Source organism: Fukomys damarensis, unplaced genomic scaffold (genome assembly GCF_012274545.1).
Source record: "Fukomys damarensis isolate Sample0158 unplaced genomic scaffold, DMR_v1.0_HiC HiC_scaffold_24, whole genome shotgun sequence".
NCBI classification, from domain to species: Eukaryota; Metazoa; Chordata; class Mammalia; order Rodentia; family Bathyergidae; genus Fukomys; species Fukomys damarensis.
In genome coordinates, this window is record NW_022900936.1 from 25,110,990 (window position 1) to 25,128,680 (window position 17,691).

Here is a 17,691-nt window from a genome sequence, read left to right on the forward strand (position 1 = left end):
TGCTACGTCTTAGATGGAATATTCTGTTTACATTCAAGATAAAAATCTCCTACTGGTAATTTGAGGTATACATCCATAATAAAGGACTACTGGCTAGAAATCTACACAGAAGTATACAAATAAGCTTTCTTTAGAGTAACCAAGTTTAAGGAGGTAGCATAAAATGGACCAAATAATAGTTTCCAATCATTTATCCCTTAATTAATGTTTCAGTAGGCAATAAATGACAGTGAAGAATTGATGCTAATGGATTTTCTTGGTCACACATGAGAAGAGAACAAAAGTTAATTTGACTAATATTTTATTTATATATATATTTTTTTCTTATTTGGACTATCACTCAGAAATTAGATTTTAATTGATCTTCTGTTATAGCATTATTGAGAAAACTTTACAGGGAGGAAAATCACTTTGCTGGTATTTACAAACAAGATTTCTTTGTACTACTCCCACAAGCACAATCCTAGTGCATATTCCCAAAGATTTAAATATTCTCTGATATTTAAATATTCTCAAAGATTTAAAGTTTCTCTCTGATATCCTGTTAAGTATTAAGCCAAATTAAATAAATTACATATTTTGAAAACAATGAAGAGAAATAGGAAGGATATAACATAAGCATTAAAATATAATTTCTCTACTCATGATGAAATAAATGGTTCTAATAAAATAATTAGTTTTATTCAATTGTGATATGTTAAACTCTCTTCCCATGGAGGATGAATTAGTTAATATGGTATCAACAATTAATACAGTAATAGGAATGTTTTTACACAACAATCTGCATCTCCAAATTTACAAACTTGGCACATTTGATTTTTATAACTCAAACAAAATACATATTACTTATAGAAGACATGGTGCCTCTTACTGAGGTTATACTCTCACTGCTTTCTAAAACTGAGCCTGGAAGATTATTATAACAGCCGTTTTTCTGGAACCTGAATATTTCTTTCTCCTCTCAGGAATATAATTGTATTCCTGTTTATTTTACCCAATAAAAAGAGATAAGAAAAGTTTATCCACAATTACTGAATTTTTTAAAAAAATACTAAAGAGATATAAAAGTATGGTGGGGAATACTGATCTTTACAAAAAAGGACACAGGGTATATGGAAATGGCATTTTTGTAAAAAGAGAAAATAAGATGACAAGTATACAAAGGGGAGCCAGGCTAGTTCTTATCAAATAGGAGTAATACTGGAAAATGTATTATTAGTTTAACTTAGTAGAAATAAAAAGTATTAGTTCTAAGTTTGGAAAGCCTATGAGAAATAGACAAGATGAAGCAGCAGCAGCAACTATATAAATTTTAACATTTTGGTAAGGCAAGATATTGGTGAGCCAAGAATAAAGTTTAAGCTTAATCAATAAATGAAGATTTCATTGTGTCTGTTTGCTTAGATAGTATCACCACTTGGGCCACTTATGCAACTAGCACCTTCCTCTTAGTAAGTAAGAGCTATCATATGTGAATGGAAAAATTAACACAGTAGGTCTACCTGGGGCAAGTTCTAGGAAGTAATTTGTGAAAAGTGTGTACTGAAGACCAATGAAGAAGTCACCAAGAAATGGAACTGGATGAAATATTGAAGGAATTAAAGTTATGAGTCTGGACAGATCAGTGCATGCTTGCATCAGGCACAATACCATAAAATGATTCCTTTGATAAGGTTTGTACTGAAAGAGTAAGTACACCTAATACTCAAAATGATAATGCTAAAACCCATTCAGGTAATGCATGGAAACCTATCTGAAAATGATGAAATTAAAAAAAAAAAAAAAACCTATACGCCTCCTTAAAAAGTAAAACCACAAATAAAGGTTATTAAAAAAAAAAAAAGATTCACCCAGAGTTATGCAAAAAGAAAAAAAGAACGACATAAGGGCCGGGAATTTAGCTTAGTGGTTCCGCCATCTGCCTTGCAAGCGCAAAGACGTGAGTTTGATCCCCAGTACCAAAAAAAAAAAAAAAAAAGACATGAGCTTAAGGAAATTATCTGGGTTTAATTGAAATCCTCATTTCAACAACTACTATATAGAAATAGCACTTTTTCACAGTACAAAAGATGTCTAAAATAAACTTGTAATTCTATAATGATGAAATTAATCTTTTAAAAATATATAAAAATATTTTTCTCAATTTTACCAGAATGTATTTTCATTTTTATACAGTACTTACTCTTTCTATCCTATTGATTTCATCAGCTGTTTGAGAATTGCATTTTAAAATATATTTTAATAGATTGTTTTATAAGTCTATATACTTCTTTTAAAAAAATCCTGTATTATGCCATTTTACTATTAAACAAAACAACATGATTATATCAACTGCATTATTTTTATAAAATTTGAAATTAAAAGAGCTTATTCTCTTGATAGAGCTAGATTGGGTGGATTGCTCACAGATTTCACATCTCCTGCTGCTTCTTGGGATGAAGAAAATGGCCCACTCAAAGTAGGCAGGGTGGACAAAGAGTCAGCACATGTTGAAAAAGAGATTCCCATCTACCCTGAAAAAGGCCTCACTAACAGTGGTGTCTGGCCAACAGACAACTAAGTTGTTACCAATACTTACTGCTAAGTGATAAAATTCCAGATGATTTCTAATGGCTTCTTCATACTTGAAGATAAATTTTCTGGTGTTTCTTTAAATGAACATATCTTATTTTTCTAACACACTGATGATAATACATATAAAATTCAAAATGGACAAACCTGTAGTCACAGAAGACTCAGCTTCCCTCAACTTCTGAGATGCTAAAAGCTTTTCCTGCAAAGCTTTCTGGGCAAGCTGTGCATCCCATTCTTCCAATTCTTTTTCAAATCGCTGGTTGTCTTCTTCAACAAAATCTCTCAAATCTGGTGGTAATGTTTCTATTCCAACAAGGGCCTGCCCAGTTTCCTTATTAAATTCCTCTGTAAATCATATTTCAAAAACTAGTATAAAATTAAGAATTAAATGAAAAACCCAAAGCTCAAAATAAATGAATTGCAAATGGCACATAAACTATACATTATTGCTGTACAGCAAGTCAATACTGTCTAAACTTAACTCTACCAAATACTTGGAAAAACAATGATTAAAAAATATTTAGTAAGACATTACAGATTAATTTTGTCCCATTTTTATAACCTGAAGAGTAAAATGTGACACACGATATGAAACCAGTATTTTATTACTTTAACATTGATGTAATACTACTTCTGCTAGTACAAGAAATGTATTATTCATGAAGTAAAACTTTTCACATAATGAACAGCAACTCATAACAAACTTGAAATAGAGCTAAAACTGTTTCTCATCAGAAGTAGTTTACTATAGCTATTAGGATAAATATACAGTTAGAAAACTAACCAATATGGCAAGATATTTTAAAGCATTATATGAGCACTATTTAAAAGAATAACAGCCAGGGGTAGTGGTCTATGCCTATGATCCCAGCACTCTGGGGAACTAAGGGAAGAAGAGCTCAAGTTCTAGCCTTGACTATGCAAAAGACTGGGGATGGAGCTCACTGCGAAGGCACTGGGTACCACAAGCAAACAAATAAATAAACAAAAAATATCCAAGAGTGGTTCAACCTGTATTACATGCACATACACAACATACACAAACTTCACCACTGAATTATAAATTCACCGCTTAGTTTCAGTGTCTGGTTAAGACAGAGGCCTTCTACACTAGGCTAAGAAGGTTAAATATAATTTGCATGGATATATTCATGAAAATGTTTCTAATGAAAAGGAAAAAAGTGACATTTACACTTAATAGGAGCTTTAAGTGCAAAACATATGTTCATTATCAGTTATGATCCATTTACTTTTCAACTCTAGCTTTCTCATTTGCAATAACTCTGCAACACTTACAAATCCCACCCATCTCTTCTGAGTGAAGTACCTTTAACTACCCACAATGCAGAAGAGAGTCACATCAAAGTACTACCCACTTAAAAATATATGCCTCCCTATACATTGCATATTCTTACCTTGTATTAAGAATTGTGCTTTATCATTTATGTACATTAAACAGTAAGCACTGGCATTTCTATAACCACCAAAAGAGTCCCTCACTAGTTCTTCCCATGATGATTTGGTCACAGCAATATCGTTGTACTTCATCCACCTGCTCTCATGATGATCAAAAATATATGCCCAGTAGTGCCCAGCATTTGCTTGTCCTTCATGAACTAGCACAGCATGTAAGCGATAAGGAACCTAAATGCAGAAAGAAAATTAAAAAAAGTTAAATTGTATTATGCAATCTACATACCACATTCCTTATTTCATGAAATATGCATATCACCTATTTCAGAAAAAAACATGGGAAGTACAATAGGATAAAACTGGCTGAGATTAGAGCTTTTGAGAAAATTAAAACTATGAATTACTTTTTAAAGGAGAAAAATAAAATAAGCTAAAGATATCTAAAATAGGTATGTAAATAAGGGATGATTTTCAAAACTTTCAAAATATATTCTTGTTTATATATATATTTATATATATATATTATTTATATATTTATTATTGAATAAAAAAAACTTATTATGAACAGTTTTATATTCAACACATGATTTGTCCAAATCATAACAAGTATTACTGGTGGCTAACAAAATTAATTATATAATGTATACCAGTGGTTAAAATATAATTTAGGTCTAGGGTTTCTCTCTAGATCTTGTATCTTTAAACAACCATACATTTTCTCCCATAGGAATTTTTCAATTATGTTCTGAAAAATTTTTATGACTTTTATTATAAAATTATGAAATGAATAAGCAATAGGTACATAATGGAATATAAATGAAGTTTGTTATAAAACATCACAAAATTTGTTTATTTTCATACTATATCTCCTGCTTATATTTTTGTTGTAATAAAATCTATAAGAATCTTATAATAAAACATGTAACAAAAATTTGGTTAAATTAGTTTAAGAATTAGTTACATTCTGACAATGATTATCAGCTCAAAATTTTACTTACTTGTATCATGGATTTGTCAGAGTACATTAGTTCAATTGTTCGATGGATTCTGGATATGCTTTCTTGTAAATCTAAGAATACAAATTGTCGTTTAATGATTAAGGTGAAATATATTTGAGATTTAGAGAAAAATTAAAAAGAGACAAATTATTCCTTTAAAAATATTAGAAAATTTTCTGAAACTGTTCTTAAAAACCCTACTATTATAGAGTCTGAGTGACATCAGATAACAGTTCTGCTAAAAAAAAGAAATATACAGAGCACAAATGTATAGATAAAAACCCAAACAAGGGGCAATCCACTTTACAGTTCCCCTTCTGTCTCTCTTAGACATATGCTTTCTTTCTCTCAGTAAATTTATTCTACTCTTTAAAAAACAAAAAACCCAAAAATGATTCATCTAGAAAATGTACAGAGCCACTAAAATTGAACCACGTTTAAATCTATAAATGAAGGTGCCACCGGATTTAAAATGTCCCCCCAAGTCTCATGTATTTATAGAGGTGGGGATTTGTAAGATGAATGGATTTTAGGGTACATACTCATCAGGAGATTAATCCATTGATGAGTTCATAAATGAATGTGCTGTTAAGAGGTAAGAGAAAGGTTGGAGGAGGTGAGTCATTGGGGACATGACCTAGAAGAGTATATTCTTGTCTTCAGCCCCATTCGCTCTTTCTGTTTTCTGGCTGCAAGTGGTTGGAAAAACTTCCACAAGGTCCATCTGCCCTGCCATGTCTGCATTAGAGCCAGCCAACCATGGACTGAAACGTCTCAAACCATGAGTCAAAATAAACCTATTCTCCTTTAAGTTTCAAACATCAGGTATTTTGTCCCATCCATAAAAGTGACTAATTTATTAAGTTTCAGTGAAAATTAAAGCTAAACCCCCTTACATACTGATGAGAGAACTTTAAAATGAAATTAAACAACTTCCTCATATTATCTTGCACGGGTACGGAAGTGAATAAAAATCCACTATAATCACCAATAGAAATAAAATTATAGGGTTAGCAATATCCATTTTTACTTTCAGAAAAAAATCAGTCCTACAAAATTATTCAGAGACACTGATAATCACAGTTATATTTTCTATAATACTTTTTAAAACAGGAGATAATCTAAATTTTCTGTGTATAGAGAAATGGTTGACTATAGTATAATCATGACCCAGAATATCTGTTGAATCAGGAAGAAACCATGAACAACAGACTGAATAACAATTTACTAACTTTAGAGTGGAAAAAGACCTGTTTTAGCCTAACACAAAACCCAGTACAGTAGACCCATGACTCACAAATTCAGTTTGTTTTCAAGGGCTGGTTATAACTCAAGTTGGTCAATTGAAGGCTCAGGCTCCTCTACACACCCTTAAAAGTCTCTATCTACAGGCAGATCTCAATGTCCTTAGAGAGACATTGGCCAAGGATTTCTCAATTAACCCCACACAGAAAAGAATGCTGTAATGTTCCTTCCAGAAGTCTTTAGGGGTTAAATCTGTATCTGAGATCATCTGGAAGCACAAGTAGCCGGCATTCTAGTCGTACCTCAAGACTTTGTTCTTAAGTCCAAAATGAAATTTGGTCACAACCCAAGTTATTCATACGTCAGGTGGGTCATAACTCAAGGGTCCACTCTAACTCCAAAAGAACAGATAAGACCCCATACACACATTCGAAACTTTTAAAAATTATCCACGTTATAAAAACAAAATCCAACATGAACAAGGTCAAACGATAAATTTGAAAAAAAAAATAGCTACAGCAGATATGATAGACAAAAAGTTAATACATTAAACTTTCCATTAATCAATCAATAAAAGACAAATAGGGCCGGGGATTTAGCTCAGTGGTTCTGCCACCTGTTTCACAAGCACAAAGACCTGAGTTCAATCCCCATTACCAAAAACAAAAAAGGACAGTTTAAAAACAGGCAAATAACACAACAAATTTACAATAAATAAATACTCAACTGCACTCAATTAAGGAAATGTACATCAAGACACTCAAATACCACTTTTCAATTACAAGATGACCACAGATTAAAAAATACTCAGGGTTTGGGAGATTACTGGGACATACTGGGAGCCAGGCTCTCTCATATACAGCTAGTGAAAACATACACTGTTTTGAGGAGATATTTTTAAAATAATGTTCAACACTTAAAATATACATACTTTGTGCCAGAAATGGCACTTTTAAAGATATATTCCAGTTACAAAACTATATTAATACTTATACAAAACACTAACACCTGAAGTAAGTGTCAACATGGATGTTATCACATTAATGTTAAATACAGTGTAAATAACAGTTTAAAAATACTACTAATATCTAATATCTAGGATGTAAAAGAGAAAATAAATATCCTGAGGAATACATTTCCTTATCCATAGTAATACATATGCAAAACTTTATGACATGAATGTCCTGCAGGCGCTCAAACCTAAAATTGCCAAGTAGTGAATTCATCATAATTTCTTGTTCCTATGAGGTGGGGCCCTGCTTGCCCACCAGTCTGCCTTTTTCCAAAGTATGTTCTATTAGCTATTCAAACCATCATGAACTAAGGAAATCAATTCTGATTCCCCTTATCTAATCAATGACCTACATGTCTTTTCTCTCTAAGGGCCACTACCTTGGTGTCCAAAGCTTCCTAGCCTCCAACCTTTTGAATATAATCTTGCAAAACTGAACAATTTGCCACATCCAGCACAAAATTATCCAATACCCAGCACAGTGATCGGTAAACACAACATACTTAATGTTGCTGACAAGTTCATATTTAAAAATTCCCTGATCTGGCAGGTTGACAACTGGAGGACTGCAAGCTTAACCCAAGACTGGGCAACTTAGTGACTTAGTGAGATCCTATCTTAAAAAAATAAAGGGCTGGGTATGTAGCTCACTGGGAGAGTTCAGGGTTCAATCTCCATTGCCATTAAAAAATACAAAACAGAACAAAACAAAACATTTATTATGTATGAAAATCATTAAGGAAAATTTTTACAGTTACTAAAGCTGATTTCCTCATCATTTACTGTATTAAGTTAGGACTATACTTTAGTCACATGTTATCTATAAAGAGTCAAGTCGGTTATATAAAATCTAATCAATGCAGTTTAGTTTAACTCCAACCTTGTGGGACAAAAGTTCCTGTCTTATGTTTTAGCAATCAATAAAATTAGCATAAAATAAGGGATGATAATAGGATATATTTTGAGGTAAGGAAAACATAATAAAATCTGCCAAAAATATTAATAATACAATTTCACAGAAAAGTAGGAAGGAGATAAATTCAGGGAAAAAAAAATTCTTTCAAGAGAATAGAAATAACATAAAAACCTTGGATTTACTTGTCTTACTCTGCTGTGAGCCAGTTAAAACCCTGTCATATACTGACACTGACTTCATACATCATATCTGGAAAATCTTTGTTAGAGCAGATTCAAAAGGAAAATTTATATTTCTAAAGCTTAAGATTAAAGAAAAATTTTAGCCACTTGAATTCTTAACTATGCCAATATTAAATGAAGTTTAAAACTAATATTTACAAAGTCTAATGCTGTATGAAATTTCACCAATGGAAGAACTGTAAATACCAGTTTGATATAAATTTAGAACATTAAACTAGAAAATCAGACCATCTGCTCAGTCATTAATCAGGTAATTAATCTGGGGAAACTCCTTTGGTACCTGTGAATCTGATATTAAAATCATAAAAATAGGAAGCCAGACTAATTTATTTTACATAAAACCTTTTATAGAAGAAAAACCCTAACACTGAAATGTTAAAATCCAAAAGAATTCTCTTTCCCAATTTTAGTATTACATATATCCGTCTGGGTGACGGTAGCTACATGATGAGAAGCTTCTTACCTCTTGTGTCATTTTCTATTTCTGTTCTCCAGCGATGTAAACAGCTTTCCAGTACAGAGAGTTCTTCTTCTGTTATGTGCCTTGGTGCAGGATGCATGGGCAAATCTGGAGGTATCCGAGACTGAGTGAATGGTTTATGTATTACAGACCTGGATGAAATGGCAGCAACCGAAGCAGGTGATGTGCTGGGCAGTTCTGAAGGAGCTCCCTGTTGTTCTGTTGTACTGTATTTCCAAAGCATGGAATAAAAGCATTTGTTATTAAACCTTCAAACTAAGCACCAAAGTCTGTATTAAATACACAGCATTACACTGGCTTATAATTTCAAAAGGAAAAGATCTTTAAAAAGAAATACATAGATTGATCTAATACCCTGAGAATCTATATAAGAACTAAATTATTAAAAGGATGAAACTGTGGCTTTAGAGTAAATACCAGTTAACCATATTTATTTTCTAAAGACCAGTAAATCTACATATGCTGAAATTATAAAGACCTTCTCTTGGTAACACTTACTAGAATATATTATGAACACAAATTTTAATTTAAAAGTATTATTTTCAGGGCTGGGGGTTTAGCTTAGTGGTGCCCCTGCCTGCCTTACAAGCACAACACACGAGTTCGATCCGCAGTACCAAAAATAAATAAATACATAAATAATAGAAGAAAAGTATTATTTTCATGGATCACAAAAGGTTGAAACTTACATAACAACATATCAAGACAATGACATATAATTGTGAACAGAGAAACTATTATGAAAATTTCTATTTAGCATCATAGCCTGATAATGAAATAAAAATGCTCTCAAGAAATCACATAAGCTTCCAAGTTAATCTACTCTTTCTAAGAGTTCACTAATTTAAATCACACCATGCATTTTATAAACTTCCTTAAAGGATTCAATTATTATCACATAATATAAGTGATGAACTGCTTCTTGCATCAAGAAAACTTGTACCTTGATAATGTCTGTGACGGTATGGAAGCAGTAGGTTGGGAGCTAGCGTCAATATCATCAACAGGAGAAGTGCAAACAGGTTTACTTGAAGCAAATTCCAGTGCATACTGTAGAACATCTACCAATGGAAATCGTTTGGGACCTGAACCATAGCTTAAATATCTGTGAACCACAAAATATATGAATGCTTTTATTTGCATATACAGCACAGGTGAGGTCTTTAAAAGTAATTCTTCAAAACACAATACAATAACTTTCTCAACAATGAAAGTTACCTGCTTTCAAATGAAGAAGTTAAAATTGAATATATACCCAAGAAATAAATGTTCTCAAAAAGAAGGAAACCAAACATATTTGAGATTAATGTGTGTGTGTGTGTGTGTGTGTGTGTGTGTGTGTATGTATACTGTTATAATTTTAAGTTCTAGTCTACATTGTAACTCAACAGGAAAAAGGAAATGGCAATACCATCACCAGAGACTAATATTTAAATCTGGCATCTGTTCTCATAACAAGGTATTAACTTTTATTGTCCTCCTACATTTTACCTTTTATCACTTTCAAATATGAATACTGATATTTTTTAAAGAATTAAAAAGTAGTTAAATAAGATATACTATTTTGGCATTTAAATTTAGACTTAATTTTCAAGTTAAAACTAATTAAAATGAATAAATAAATCCTTGACTTCTTTTAGAAAAAATGTGAAGCATTATGAGACCTTACTCACACATGGCCCCACTCCGAGCGTAGGATGGTACTCACACTGTCTACACTCAGAGACATGGCTCATCATCTTCCCTCACCTACCATCTCAATTCTATCCTGCTTCTCTCTTTTATAAATCCTCAAAGGTGCTGATAGTTATCTGAGCGTGGATCCACTGTTACAGAGGAAAAACTCAGCTACCACTCATTTTAATAGAAAGTTCAAGAGCAATAATCTAATCCTGAATGCTAGATTCATATAACTTCATTTCTATTTTTAGCATTTTGGGTATTACTCATTGACAATGAGACACTTAATTTGAAACACTAAAGTAACCTTAAATAGTCAAATATAGATTTACCAACTAAACTCTAAGCTACTTAACTCGAATATCAATACAGAATGATTATTCCTATAATTATAAATCACTTGAAGCAATTTTTAAAAATCTAGACAGTAACCAAATATATGAATACCTATAGTTATGCTACCTATAGTTAAGTTAAAATACCTTTCTAGTCTTTGTTGTAATAATGTGAGGTAATCTTTAAGTCTCTTGATCTCTTCTCTCTTAATTCTTGTTATTTCTCTGTTTCTGTGCATATACCTGTTAGGAGAAAAAAAAGTATTTACAAATATCTTGGCTATAGAGACAATGTTAGAAACAGCCATGACCAAAACAGATCAATTAATTTGAAAATTTACAGTAAGACGTCAAGACAGAAAAGACAAAAATAGCACTTTTTAAAAACTCTAACAAAATCTTCTTTATAACATTACTCTAGTAATTATACTTTTCCAATAAAAATAAACTTCATTATTCTTGATAAGGGTATTAGATATATCATGGAAAAGTAGATATTTTAAGAAAATGAAGCAAAATTTTTCTGTAAGTCCAGTAATTATTCAATTATTAAAAGTTGTGTTGTAAATAAAACTATACCTGTCCAGATACAAAACTTGGGGAAATTCTAATTTGTTGTGAATTTTTTCTGGTCTTCCTAATGCCTGATTAAATTCAAATCTTGACAATTCAAATGTTAACACAGGTGGTAGTTCAGTAAACCAATGCTGAAAGACAATAAAACAACAAAAAAACTTACTGTCATATTTTTGTTTCTTCCATTGTAATATTAAACATAAGATGCTGGCACTAACGTTGGTATACATAAAATCTCAATCTAACCCAACAAAGAATTGAGCACACAATTTATAACATATAATCAGGAAAGAAAAAAACACCTAATAACTGTCCACCTTTCACAAAAACTCCACTTTTTAAATGTTATTCATTTATTTATTTAATTCAGAGGCAGGGTCTCAGTATGTACTTCAGACTGGCCTTGAACTCATTATGCAGCCCAGGCTCGCCTTGAACTCAAAAAATCTTCCTGTCTCAGCTTCTCAAGTTCTGGGATTGCAGGCATGTGCCACTATACCCAGCAACAATAATACTTTACATTAAAATTCTAACTTAAATAAACGAGACACTGATTAAAATCAAGGGTTGGTATCACAAGTCTTTTTCAATATTACGCTGAGTGGTACTCATTCGTTAATACAATTAGCCACAGTTAAAATTCTGTGCCAAAACAACTTGAAATATCTAATATTCAAAGGAGAAATATTTTAAAGCATAAATGAGCCTAGTAGTCATCATAAAAATAAAAAATGTCATTTCTTCCTTGCAAATTTAATTTTTCTACTGGAATTTATATTAGCTTATGAAAAAAATTATCACTAAGAAATATAAAGTTTATATCAGTGAAAGTTATGTTTTGAAGTCTAACTTATTTAAAAAACTAAGTGTTTTAATGCAGTAAGTCAAACAAGAATGAGTATTTTCCTGCCTGCACAATGTGGTGACTGTTCAATGAAGCATGAAATTCAACAAAATTTATTTTTCATATTTATTTTTCATGTAAGTTTCAAGTTTTACATAAATATTTTTGAAGTGCTTGTTTTCATAAGCTACTGCAACATCCTACTGTAAAAAGACATCGCAGCATACTTTACTGTGTATGGTAACTTCAAGTGCCACAAAATGTCACCACACAGTTCAGAATACACTAAATTAAACTGAACATCTAGAAACAGCAAGAATGATGTAATTTCAGTAAGATCCTGAAAACTGTTACTTTTTCTGAGAAGCTAATAAAAGTGGTCATGTAAAACTATTTCTCCCTCTCAAAACACTAATAATTAGCTGAACTGAGATTTCCTGAGTTGAATATGGGTTATTCTCTATTCAGAGTTAAGACTTAAAGGATATGTTTTATAATATTACCTTTGATAGATTAAAATTATACAAGATCTATCACAAATTATCTATCACAAATTATCTCAAGGTTTAAAATTTTGTAACAAAGGTACATTTACTTATTTTAATCTCATATGTCACTGGCAAGAATTGCTAAATTCTAATTCATATCTAAAGTCAATGGTAGCCGGAATTTAGCTCCGTGATTCTGGTGCCTGTCTCAAAAGAATAAGGGCCCAAGTTCAAATAAATAAATGAATAAATAACGTCAATGGTAAAGATTAAATTATGTCATATAGCTGATAAAGAAAACTTTGATCCTTTATGATAATAAGGATCAAAAATGCTATTTTATGATATTCAAATAAATACATGTACATTTCAGCTATTGTTTTCATTTTAATAGCTTAAATATCATAATTAAAACTAAACAGTTACATATGTTATGGGACTCTACCTACAATGTTTAAAAGAAATGATATGATCTAAATTATGTTTCTTTTGTAGACCACAAAAAGCTTCCATAACTCATCAAAGGATGTTTTATGTTCATAAAACATTATATATGTCTCTGTTGTAAATATATTTCCTGATGTCTTACTTTCCTAGTTACTGAGACAAAATACCCAACACCCAAAATTAAAGGGAGAAAGGTTTATTTAGCTCACAGTTTACAGAGGTCTCAGTTCATAATTGGCTGGCTACTAGGCAGAGTGGTATGGCAGAAGTGGTAGGAAAACAACAAGGGACACTGCCCCTTTTATCTTATCCAGAGTACTTAGGGCATGTAGCATTCACACCCTTATTCCTAATGCCATTCAGCCTAACACTGTACGATTCCAGCTTCACACACTATAGGTCCAGTCACCTCTGAAAACACCCCACTTATGATCATGTGAGTCTTTTGTGGGGACATTTAAACACAAGCCATAACAGCAATGGCAATTTTTTGTTTGTTTTTTTTTTCCTATTCTAAGAGTGGAAGGATTTCACTTTTCCCATTTTAAAGGCAATGGGCAAAAGATGAGATAACCAGATATTCCCTAAGGTCATTTTCAAAACCATTAATAGCATACCTAAATCTGAAGTATAAGGAATTAAGTGTGGCAGTACAAAACCAGAAACACAAGTTATTTTTTTAAAAAACTATTCAACAAAAACTGTCTTTAGTTGTCCATAATCTAACAGGTATGCCATGCTCATGACATAGACATCATTAAAGATAAAAGTAAGGTTACTCTTCATCATCATCATTATTATTATTATTACTGTATTATATAGTGAACCAATAAAAGGAATAAATTCCTGCAGTTGGTGAATAAAGAACTTTAGCATAAAAGCTTCTGAATCTGTCATTACTCTACAAAATAAACAATTTTTAGAAAAAAATATTTTTATGAGGTATGATAGCTAGTTTTTCTATTAAAGGATACTGAAATGTTTTCATACAAAGATTACACACATGTGGGAAGAAAACAAGAACAAAAACACAAACAAAACGGGGGGAAAAAATTTCCTAGACTACCATGCAAACCCAACATGTAAACTAAGCACAAGAAACAAAACCATCCTATTTCCAATAAGCTCCACTGATTTAATTGGCTTCATTCATTTTCCTTTTTACTTTAAAAGATAAATTTCCCATATAATATCATTACATATCTTATATGGTGTCAATACTGTCTTCTTCAGAGGTGAGTATTGAACCCAGGACCTTGCACATTTTAGACAGAAGTTCTAACACTGAGCTAGATTCTCAGATCCAATTTAAAGTTTTATATTACGCATAGCACTCTAATGACTGTTTTAAGGTTGTACAATAGCATAGAAAGATACTTCTGAGACCAAGACCTGTTATGTAAAGGTACAAGATCCCAATAATGAATGTAATTGTATGGTACATCTAAAATGTACCAATAAACTCAATGAGGAAAAAAAAAGATGCTTCTGATATACTGCTGATCAGAAAAATTCAAGTCTCAGATCAGTGTGAACAGACACAAATATTTGTATTGCGTAGCAATAGCAATAATCTAGAATATAGAACACATTCTTAGTAGTGAAGACTTACACCACAAGTAAAGAAAGAACTATTTTAAGTTTTTCTCCTCCAATCAAAAAATATTTCCAAGTTTCCTGGAGAATCTGACTCATACCATTTACAATTTTAAAATGTTTGATGGGTATAGCTGTGTGCAATATAGCCATGTTTCAGCCAATGACAGGTTAGATATATGAAAGTGGTTCCATAAGATCATAGCAGAACTAAAAATTTATCACCTATTAACATGCTCATGCAAGATATTACATATTTATAATAATGCTGGTATAAACAAACCTGTGTGGCCAGTCATAAAAACTACAACATATACAACTATACTGTATATAATGCTTCACAATGATACTGAGTATGTATTTACTACAGTTTTTCCATTAGACTATTCTATTTATTATAAAAGAAAACTTTACTGTAGAACAATATTAAGCCATTAAATTATTCTTCTATTTACAATAAAAGAAAACTTTACTGTATAACAGTATTAAACCAGAAGCCACAGATACCTCATGCTTTATCTCTTGATTGCATCAAATGGCTATAACAAGTGAATAATCTATAGTTATACAATGTAGCTTTGTGTAAGTATTTTCTATGACACACAGTAAAAATATTGCCTAAAAATGCACTAATCAGAAGGTCTTCATCATTAAGTGACATGGTGGTAGTTATATATAATCATTTCATATAATCTTTTTTCTTTTTATTGAGTTTATTGGTACAATCTAGGTATACAATACAGTTACATTCATCACTGGGATTCTGTACCTTTACATAATAGGTCTTGATTCTCATTTTTTCCCCTTGTCCCTGCCCTCCCTTCACCTCCTCCTCCCCTCCCCATTTACAAACACTTTATTTCCATTTTTTCAGTTACTCATATTTTTTTCCTCTCCCTTATTACCTTTCCCTCACCCTTCCCACTTTCCCTACACCTTTAGCCCTTCACTTCCTATTTCACATTATTAATTATCTCATTAGGATCCTGTGTACTATTATAGTTTTTCACACCAGAGAAACTATTCGGTATTTCAGTTAAAGAAATCTCTGTATGAACATTAAAAATAGGGAATCCTAAAATAAACTAAAAAGGAAAGTAAAAGAGAAAAGGCAATGATGTAACATTAAAATAATCCTTAATTCTGGAGATGAAAATGGTCCCTGAACATATTTAAATTGCTCCTTGCTCTTATAGTCTTATCTTATTCGTTTTTTCATTTTTTTAGAGAATGCTTTATTAGTTTCTGTAATCAAATCCATGTAGATATGATCTTACATATTTAGTACGATGTGTTACCCCTGTACACATGGAAAAAAAAAATAAATAAAAATAAAAAATTCACATTTCTAGACCAATATGGCTGTCCATTTCTGTAAAATGCCAACTCAGCACAGTAAATTGGGATGACTTTTTCCAAAGTTGACAGCACCGTTAAAGTTTCCCAAAATTCAATTTTTATATATATATATACATATACATATATATATATATATATTTATATAAAAAGACTAATCATAGCAGTATGTTATGCATCAATAGCATTAACAACTTTTCCAGGTTCCGCAGTCATCTGAACAAAATTATAGACATTCAGAACATTCTATTAAAAAAAAACAAAACAAAAAAAACAAAGAAAAGAATAATATCCAGAACACAGCAAAGTTCTGTTGCTGTTATGTTACCTGGCACCATTTTTTTATTAGCATCTTAATCATCATCTGGAAAAAGAAAATTCTAGAGTAATATCACTAAATGTAGCTCTGATAAAGCACAGTCCCTACTATATATAATCATTTTTAACTTAGCCAGTTGTCAGCTTTAAAGTTCTGTAGTCCACTACAGGTTTTAACTTAAGCAATTATGCACACTGAAAGCCTATCTGAATGACTACAGCTACTTCAGAAAAAAGATGTTTTTTGTGTCAAAGTAAAAATAAACAATAGTTTTATAAATGATAGCAAGGAAAAATATTATTATTAACAGAAATTACACCAATCTAGAAATGGCCTAGAATGTTATTCATCAGTCTTTAGAGAATATCAATTGGTCTGAAGAAATGAAATACTTTTTCTGAAGGACATAATGAAGTAAAACTTAATTTAAATGTTATTCCTAAGTTTCAAAATACTGAACTCTAATCAGTGACAGTCTATTAAGACAGGTTCAATTATTAACAAAAATATTGTGTGTAGCAAATCTAGACAACTGGTAACAGGAATCACAGATAATCAAATGTGCTATTATTGAGATTGCATAGAAACTGCTAATTCAGAGATGATAATAAACTATTGTATTCCTTAAGTAAGACAAAAAAATCTAGGTAGAAAATATACACTGAGTAATAAGACATTCAGAGTATAAATCCTGTAAAGTGATGGAGGACAAAAGTAAGATTTGTTGAAAAGACAATGAAACTCAGATTCTACATAAGATAATTTTTAAAAACTAGGTATACACAAAGAATTCCAGACTTATCAACAAAGCACAATGGGAAAGATTATCAATATACCACAGTATGTTTCACTTAAAAGCTGCCTTGACAATATAAAATATGTCATCTGTTCTCCTGCTCCACATCACTGCCCTTTTATTTAACAGCAAACAGACCAGACTTTAGAGACATTTCCCAATCAATAAAATAAATCAGCTGAATTCAAATGCCCTTAATTAGAGGTCCACATCAGAATCATTTGTAAAGCTACTGTGTTCATGTATCTTTTTTCTACCCTAGACTCTTGACAGCTTTAAGTTGGGATCTGCCTATCTACTGAAAATCACTGAAGTAGATGATTATTTGGAGAGAAAAATGATTTCCAATATTCAAATATTAATAATTAATAAT

At 31.4% G+C, this 17,691-nt stretch overlaps 1 protein-coding gene across 7 annotated transcripts in view; it reads right to left on the reverse strand.

The window, feature by feature from the left end:
• The window catches only part of Usp25 (ubiquitin specific peptidase 25), a 111,712-nt gene that overhangs the window by 41,473 nt on the left and 52,548 nt on the right, over positions 1 to 17,691 (reverse strand). For all 7 annotated transcript variants that reach the window (XM_033768157.1, XM_033768156.1, XM_033768155.1 and 4 more), the window contains 7 exons: positions 11,476 to 11,603; positions 11,044 to 11,139; positions 9,825 to 9,986; positions 8,864 to 9,087; positions 4,986 to 5,056; positions 3,990 to 4,218; positions 2,719 to 2,919 (listed from right to left, as the gene is read on the reverse strand). In XM_033768157.1, coding sequence (XP_033624048.1) covers positions 2,719 to 2,919; positions 3,990 to 4,218; positions 4,986 to 5,056; positions 8,864 to 9,087; positions 9,825 to 9,986; positions 11,044 to 11,139; positions 11,476 to 11,603 — 1,111 coding nt within the window. The remainder of the gene's footprint in view (positions 1 to 2,718; positions 2,920 to 3,989; positions 4,219 to 4,985; positions 5,057 to 8,863; positions 9,088 to 9,824; positions 9,987 to 11,043; positions 11,140 to 11,475; positions 11,604 to 17,691) is intronic.